General features: G+C 29.9%; 1 protein-coding gene across 1 annotated transcript in view; it reads right to left on the reverse strand.

The window, feature by feature from the left end:
- LOC123011251 (photoreceptor-specific nuclear receptor-like) overlaps nt 1–8,889 on the reverse strand; it is a 30,584-nt gene extending 21,695 nt beyond the window's left edge. Inside the window, exons 1-2 of the mRNA XM_044408609.1 lie at nt 8,565–8,889; nt 4,938–5,202 (exon numbers count right to left, since the gene is read on the reverse strand). Of these exons, the coding sequence (XP_044264544.1) occupies nt 4,938–5,202; nt 8,565–8,652 (353 nt within the window). The 5' untranslated portion in view covers nt 8,653–8,889. The remainder of the gene's footprint in view (nt 1–4,937; nt 5,203–8,564) is intronic.
- Between the last annotated feature and the right edge of the window lie 222 nt (nt 8,890–9,111).

The following is a 9,111-nucleotide window of genomic DNA, read 5'->3' on the forward strand; positions in this document are numbered from 1 at the left end:
TGAATAGCCATATCGTCATTTTTGTGTCATATAAAATATATTTTATTGAGGAATTAAATCGGCTTTTTTTACAACACTCTATGTATCACTAGAAGTTGCAATGGTAATGATAGCTTGTTTAAAAACAAAGAAATGTTATTAGTCGCCAATAAGTTGATTTACAATTTATTTTGCATCTTTTTCATCACTTAGTACTTGAAAACTCTTTCATTAGTGACACTGGTTGAATATAATTTAGTTTAAATCCTTTTAGTTGAAGATGCAACATTTTTTCATGGCCAACTGCGAACAAAAATCAAAGATAATTTTTTGCTAAAAATGTATTATAATAATTTGTTACAAATATATATTTTTTAGATAAGAAAAAAACAAGCTTTTTAAAAACGACATAGCCATCTATGTCATTTAAAAAAATACAAGTTTATTTTATTACAGCTAAACAAACAACTGAAAAAAATTGTTAACTACATTATTAAATTCTACGTAAAAAGTGTCTGTATAACGTCTTTATTTCAAATCTGTGTCTTCTATAATAACGAAGATATGAATTTTTTTAGATTTCGCTAAAATGTCAATTTTTGTCTATAAGTCGAAAACAAAAGACTATAGCGGGATGCGGTTTTAACCAATATTATTTTCTCAAAAAATGAGCTCCAGAATGTATTACTCGTTTTTGGCTAAACCTCTTAGTTTCGGAGATTCCCTATTCTGACATCCAAAATGCAGCACCCTGTACAGGGTGACAAAAACGAGTGATACACTCTGGGGCTTATTTTTTGAGAAAATAATATTGGTGAAAACCGCATCTCGCTATCGTCTTTTGTTGAAGACTTCAGAATTTATTTTTGCATCTAAAGACAAGTAAAAAAGAATCTATTTTAAAACTCATTTTTTTACTACAGATGACTTTTTGTTGGTTTCTGGAATTATGTTTTTCAATTTTACAACTCCAATATGTTATTTTTTGTTTAATAATTATCAAACACCGTGTATACGTGTGGGAAAACATCTATTAATTTTAATTTACCTTTGTTTAAAAGATAAAAGGACCGGAAATTTGGTCGAGATCATCTTAAATTTTTTTATTGCGATTCTTTTTTGAGTCCCCTGTTAAAAAACATTTTTGATGTAATAACTTGTTGATCTTAAATAATTGCTCGTAAACTTTTCAATAAAATATTTGTCTTTGAGAATAAGTATAGCAAGTTTTTAGCTGGAACTGTGTTGGGGTATATTTTTTATTATATTTGCAAGACATAGAAGCTCTGTTTGCAAGAATTTCAATTATTATTCGAAGACAGAGCTGGGGTTTCCGCAAGCACGTTCCAATTAAAAGTTTGAAGAACTGTCGAGTCAAATACACACCGGTAACCATAAAAATGTTGTAAAATCGCAGAACAGCGTTGGTATAAAACGTTGTCGGATCTCATTAAGGCCAATGGAAAACAGTAAAATCCAAATCCCGGCGCGCATGAAACTAGTAACGAGCCAAGTTCGAAATGTTTCGTCGTCCGTGTATAATGGCTCCAAACATCCGGAAGCGGCCTCTATCCCATCCTACATAGAGGATAAGGACATGTGTTCTAGTGGAATCATTTTATATACAGCAGAGCAGAGCACAGCTCATCCTCATCCCGTGCCGTTGCAGCGTCCCCGGGGACCCTGCGTTCGGAATCATCTGGCGAACCGAACCGGGGATTCGCCGCCAACTAAACTATCGGAAAGCTATTGGGAACAGGGACGGATTTACTATACTTAAGCGCCCAAAGCTTAATATCGAACTGATATTTCGAACCGAACAAAGAACCGACATTTTCACACCTCAAAAATTCTTAAATCAAGCGTAGTTTTCAGAATTTTCAATTTGCATTTGGATTAAATCTGCATTAAAAAGAGTGTTTTTATTTGGTAAAATCCACCCCTGTTCTTTGCAAAACCTCATGAACTATAGCCTCCAGGGCTGACGAGTGAATGCTGGAAGCAGATGGGAAAAATGGGAAAGCTTGTAGCTTCTCTTGAAGGGATTTAGAAAAATATTTCCCATTTCCAGGCCGCTGTCACAGCCTCCCTCTCCGTCTTCGTCTTTTCCCCAATAAAAAGAATGGAAGCTATTAAATCGGAGATATACTGTTACTGAGACGTTTCACAAAATGATTAGTGTGAAGTAAAGCACAATAAAAAAGCAAGAAAATCGTTCGAATCTCTCTCGTTTCATTCTTTACTTGTAACCGAAGCAGAAGAGAAAAATAGGAGCCGGATCGATGTTGAGTGTTGACGGGATTTAGAAACTTTTAACGAATATGCTTTGGGAAAAGCGATACAATTTTGTGGCTTTCCTTTCGATTTATTTCGGGGTCTCTGATCAATTTCATATCATGAACACGAACGAAAGAAATGAAACGTTTGCACTTTGTACAAAAAACAACGTTCGCGAACCTCCCCCGAAATTGATATGGAAGCACAAAGAACTAACTTTAATTGAATCTTCCAACGAGATTTATATTTACGATTCTTTGGTAATACTTTATGATTGCTGGTTCGGAAAATTTGCATCTGAATACATTTTGTATTCAAATTAAAAGTCGCCAGAGGAGACAAATCCCCAATTTCTGTGATATTGTTTTTTATTTTTTTAACAAAATATTTTTTTTAAATGTAAAAACTCGTTCATCGACGCTCTATGGTTATGCAAATCCTCCAAATTAAAAAAAAATGTTAAAAGTTTATGATTTGTCTACTTTCAACTTTTTCATAATTAATTTTTTGTGTCCTTGATCAAAAAATTCATTTTTTGTACTAATTTTTTTAAATTTTATTTCTTAAAAAATTACACAGTAAAAATTACATTTATCCCCAAACGTCACAAAAATGACCACTTTTTGTGACTAAAATAGTAAGTAAGTTTTTTATTTTAATTTTAGAAAACGTGCTTACTATGATAACGAATTTATTAAAAAAAAATTATTTATTTTATTTTATGCGCAAATGTCACAAAAGTGATTTTTTTATGACTAAATAACACAAGTAAAAGTTTTACCTTTCAGCCATGGAGTAATAATTTTATTTTTATGACTAAGCGTTGTTATGTTACCTCTCGTCTGAAGAGACATTTTGCACTACCAACTGCACTATTTAAAGTAATAAACACTTTTGAAAATTTTAACACAAATTCCGATTTTGATGCGTGATGTAAGTTTATTACTACCACTTTTACTTCTAATAACATAATATACTATTTTCAAGTGTTTTTCTTGTTTTATTTAGATTTTATAATTTTAAGTACAAGTTTTTGTTTTTTTAATAGCAGAGACGGCGTACTCGTATTAGTCGAAAAAAATTTTTAAAGATAAAAATTAATGACAAAAACTTTAATAATAAACATATAATAAGAAATATTTTAAGAATGGATTCCAAAACTTATTTAACAAACCTTTGGATTCTAATAACATTAAATTTTCATGTTTTTAAATCTTTAGTTTATCAAGTTTTTAGCTTCTTTTTAATCTTCAGATTTCTTCAGTGTATAGATTTTTGTAATAATAGATTGTATTTTGGAATTTTTTTCCGATTCTTTAATTGTTGGATTCTTAAATTCGGGTATTTTTAAAAGTCTAGGTTTTTAAGGCTCCTCAACGCCTTATCTTCTTAAAACTTAATTTTTACACTTTTTCAATCATCTTTCATGAGGTTAATAATTCTTCAATGTTTTGCTCCTTCCTTTGAACATTTAAAATATATACACATATTTTTTAACAAATTATATAATAATAAATAATACATTATTCCTTATATTTAAATGTTTTTCTTATTTTATTTAGATTTATTGGTTTTAAGTAAAAGTTTTTAAAACACCAAAAACTTCAATCATAAAAATGTAATATGGATTCCGAAATTTATCTAACAAACTTTTGGATTCTAATGACAGCAATAACATTAAATTTTCAGGTTTTCAAATCTTTGGATAAAAAATTCTCAGATTTCTTTAGAGTAGATTTTTGAATTACATAATAGGTTACTGTATTTTTTATTTCTTTTCCGATTTTTATTTTTTGCATTCATAATTTGTATAATTTTTAAAATTTGAGGTAAAGTTTTCAACTCCTTAGCTTCTCAAACTTCCATTTTTTTCATGACTGTAAAATACTTTAAAATAATTAATTTTTTGACTTTTTAAAATTTTGTTTTTTGTAAACTCTTAGATTATAATATCAATAGATTTTCAAGTTTTTAAATTCTTAGCTTATTTTTTTACTATTTTGTATCACTTTGCAATCAATATCAATATTTTTAAATTCTTAGCTCTGTATGTTTTTAGATTCTATTTTACACAAAATTATTTTAATAATACCGTGCGATCGAAAAAAAAATTAGAGTAGGCGGTGATTATAATCCTTCAGATGGCAATCCTGATTTTTGACATCAAATGTCATCCGAAACTTTGACAAGTTTGCGTTTTATGCATTTCGAGTGAAATAATGTTCACTTTAGAGCAGAAAATTTTTATTGTTGCAAGGTATTACAAAAATGCTATATCTACAAGACGAAAATAGTAAATGGTCATTATCACTTCCAGTTTCTGTGAAAAATTTATAGCAAAAGTTGTTGCCAACTGTAGAAGATTAATCGTCGCCTACTCTAATTTATTTTCTTTCGATCGCACGGTAGTAGTAAACAGCTACCAGTAACGTCATTTTATCATAAATAATGAGGTATGTAAAACTTTTGCATTAGTTTTTAAAATATCTGCCATGCATTCTACTATTAAAGTCACCGTTGAGTTTGACATTAAGTTGGCAACACTAAATATTGTAGGAGCAGAAGATGTGACACTTGTCAATTTTCAGATCTTATTGCATTGCTCAATGTTGCCAACTTAATTTCAAAGTCGCAGACCACTTCGACTGGTAGTTTAATTGAATGGCATTTGTCCCACTCACCTGTAAATCAGTTTTCTCCTAACGGACCTTTTGAAAAAGCCCGAACAGCCGTTGCAGGCCAAAATCCCATAATGCTTCCCGGAGCTGGTGTCCCCACACACGACACAGATTAATCCCGGCGTGCCTTTCTTCGTCGGGATGCTCCACGGCGGGGGCGGCGTTCTCGACGCTTGCACCAAAGTTTGCGAATTGGGCAAGCAAAGTGCCAAAGGATGATCGCCCTCCGAGCTATAGCAATCGACGCTGCCCGGTGATGTTCTCAAATCTGTCAATCAAAAGAGTATTTCAGGTCGAGTTGCTTCCACTTTTCAGATCTAAGTGCTCCCCAGCGAATTGCTAGAGTATCGCCTTTATAAAATCACTTACAGTCAAATTGATATTAGGGTATTAATCAAGTGTGCTTGATTATCATCTGAATAGGACAAGTTGGAACCCATATGTCAAAGTTTGGACACCCCAATATTTACCAACGCCCTCCAATGTGACGCTTTAATTCTAATTACTAAATACAGGAAGGGCAAATAAACAAACTTTTTACTTCTAAATTTTTTCTTGCAAGATCTTCAAGTTTGATCATACTGTAATTGTAATGTTTACAACATTTGGAATTACATTATCTTGTAATCAGTTATTATTAGGGGTGTAAAATCCGTGCAGTGTGTAATAGATTTTTAATTTGCTTGACCACATGGTACGATGTAGCGATTGAAGGTCCCTCGACTTACCCTACCCTAACCCAACTTTCTATCATAATGCCACCACTTTATCCCCGTATAATACAAATTAATACACTGGTATTAAATAGAGACACTCTGTAATCCCTTGATAGTTTTGGCATCTTTGTCTTTTTCGTTGGAGTGGATATTTTGTGTTTCTTCTTTTGTTAGCTTGTCTAATAGTTCTGTTAGAAGGGCATGATACAAGAGCCAAAAATATTTTCTAGCACTTTACATATGGCACAAATTTTGGGATCTGAGGATGGGGGAAGGTGACGTTGTTATGTAAATAGAGGTTTATCGGGATGATTTTTGAATTATGTTTCATGTAAATGTGAAAAAAATTGTGTGCATTGAATTTAGTAAATTGTTTTACTTCGACAAATACAGTATAGTGTGCTGGAAATAGAATAGAATTTTTTTTTATTTTCTACTACAATTTTAAAAAAAATTGTTTCTTGACTAGGTTTTTAGATTTTTTCACTTACTTAATAACTAATACTTAATAATTTATAAATACATTACGAGTATTTCACACAATTTTGTGTTATTTTTAGTAGGTAATCAGTTCTTTTTAAGAGAAATTTTAGCTATAGATTATCATTATTATTAGATTAATAAAAATATACATATTTTTCAAAATATTTTTTTACTTAATTATTACCAATTTTAATGTCTGGAGTAATTATTTCTATTAATTTATAAATTTAAAGACGTAAACTGACAAGCAGTTTTTAGACGTTTTAATACTTCCTTTACTTTATTACACGGTAATCAAAAAATGTTGGATAAGCTCGTTGGTTTCTTATGGTAAATTTTCTAAAAAATTAAAAAAAAAATAATTAAAGAATTTTGTAAGTTGAAGTTTAGAAACTATTAGGCTTCGAAAATTTGTTTGTATAACTTGGACAAGTAATTTTTTATTTAAATAAAATGTTAGGTGTAATTTACCTAAAATTATATCTGAAAACATTGGATAAGAATTATTTTAATAATTTTTTTTGTTTATTCTACTTTCATTATTTTTGCTACTACATTACAACTTTGCCGGCTTAGTAAAATTTATGCTCAAAAAATAAATCAGAAGATTTTTTTTTTAATTTCTTCCAGACTTATCACTGTCTATGATAACGGATTAATTGGAAAAAAATATTATTTATTTTATTTTCTCCCAACAGGGAATAGACTGATGCTTCATTCTTTCGTTTTTGACAATAATCTGGTACTTTATTTTCTTGAAAATAAAAACCGATTTTTACTCTTAAAATTACAATTGAATAAACCGAATATGGGTGGTTTATACATTTTTTTTTTTGGAGAAAATCAATTTCTCAAACATCAAAGTTTAGTAGTGAAGCTAGTAGTAGTAAAAAAAAACTGTACCTGTTTATTTTCGTTGCTCAAAAAATTAAAAACAGATGCGTTTATAATCTTATTTATTTTTACTTTAAAACTTCTAGAATTTTTAATAAATTGGAACAGAAATTGCTTCAAAAAGAACTAAGAAACATTAATTAGTTTATTTTTTTTTAACCTTGTGATCTTAACTTAAGGAGATTGAAACAAGAATATTATTTATTTTATTTCATTTTATTTTTATTTTTAAGAATTTGTAACATGTACAGTGTCAAGTTGGACTTTTTTAATTTTAAATTTTTTAATAGCTTCAAGCGTTTTCTAAAAGTTTCGTTGAGTTAGTCATTTAGTATTCTTTAATTATGTTTTTATGTTATTTGTTTTCTATTATAATTTTATTATTACGTAATGTAAAGGATATTACCGTTAAATAAAGTTATTAAAGTTATTATTAAAACTCATTTTGTACTTAATATAACAATAAAATAAACATTATTTTCAAAAATAAACAGTAATGCTTTATTAAAATATTGTCTTTGGCTAACCCAAAATTTTTCAACAACAATTATTGTTCGAATTTTAAACAATTAAGAAAATTAAGGATATAACAAGTAACAGCAAAAAACTTACAAATTTTTTTGTAATAAAAAATCGGTAAATAAATTGCTTTAAGTTTTTTTTGCTAGGATGCTAATTGTGTGGTTTGATTAAATCATCTTCTTAATAATAAGAACTATAGTATTGTTTTCAAACAGAGAATAAATTAACAATGTTTTTAAGTATTAAGAAAAGCACTGAAGACTCTGAGAAAACAAATTATGATATCCTGAAATACTTAACAAACTATCTGTTTTTGATACTGTGCAGAAATGTTGCCAAAAATATATACTGGTTAGCTAAAAAGTATGGTTACAGCCAAATATTTTCAGAACGATTTAGTAGAGCACTTTGAAATTTGGGCAACAGTTTACCTATTTTTTGGTTAAAGTTCAGGCGACAAAAAGCTAACGATAGATAAAGACAACATTTCTAAGGCTAAAAAAAATTACATTTTTCAAAATTTAATTACTTCGATATTTTTTTTAAATAAGGTATGCATGTGTTACTCACAGCACAAAAAATACTCTTCTTAATATATTAAATTTGACCCTTCTTGCTATTTAAAATAATTCAAGTTAGCCTTGTATCTCCAGAACAAATGAAGATAGAAGTTCGATAAATATCTGAGGCGATGGAATTTAAATACTTTTAAGCATATACCAAATTTTAATATGTTTAGATAAATAGTTTTTATAATAATATTATCAATATATTTTTGCCCAAAATTGCTCACCTTTTGCACTCATCTTAAAATTTTAATTTGTTTGGTTTGGTTAGTTTAGTTTACTGCAAAGTTAATTAACAGACAACTAATTTATTTTTTACTGTTATAAATATGAATGAGAAACAGATCCCACTCTTGTTGAAACTTACTGAAAAAATGCTCAATTTTTATGATAGCCCGGCGCCTCCGCCACAATTGGCAATTAACCTAAAAATCTTGAAATTACGATACCGTTAGGGTGATGCGAATGATGTTCCGGTGAACAAGGCTGGTGCAGGGTTGGCAGAATCGAACCTGCTTGTGACACTGAACAATCCATGGCCGCCGTCGATTGCAGTGCAGAAGAACCAGACAAAACTTTTAGGTATTTCTCAACTTATTTACCGTTCATTTATCTCAAAACAACACAATTTGGATAGTCTTATAATAAATCACATACAATTTAATTAATTTCTTAATTCTTGCACTAAACAATTTAAACTTAAATAAAATGAAAGAACTGTGTATTTTAGTTTCACAAGTTGCAAAATTCACTAAAACTTGTAATGTTCGCTAATTGCCTCTTATCAGTGATTGCAGTGGTCACTTGATGTTTGCCAACGCCGATGGTGAATCGAAGTGAGCGATGTTACGACGTTAAGGGGTAACATGTATTAGGTGGTGTATCATCCATGGGCGGGATCAGAGCTCGCTACCCTGTGTTTAACTTCTGTCGCAGCACGCGGCTGCGCTTTGCACCCCCTCTCACTATCAATTCTTTAAACCACACTGTTCTAGC

Source organism: Tribolium madens, unplaced genomic scaffold, assembly GCF_015345945.1.
Source record: "Tribolium madens isolate multiple individuals breed KSU strain unplaced genomic scaffold, Tmad_KSU_1.1 Scaffold_91;HRSCAF=231;Tcas5.2_LG7, whole genome shotgun sequence".
In the NCBI taxonomy this organism is placed as follows: domain Eukaryota; kingdom Metazoa; phylum Arthropoda; class Insecta; order Coleoptera; family Tenebrionidae; genus Tribolium; species Tribolium madens.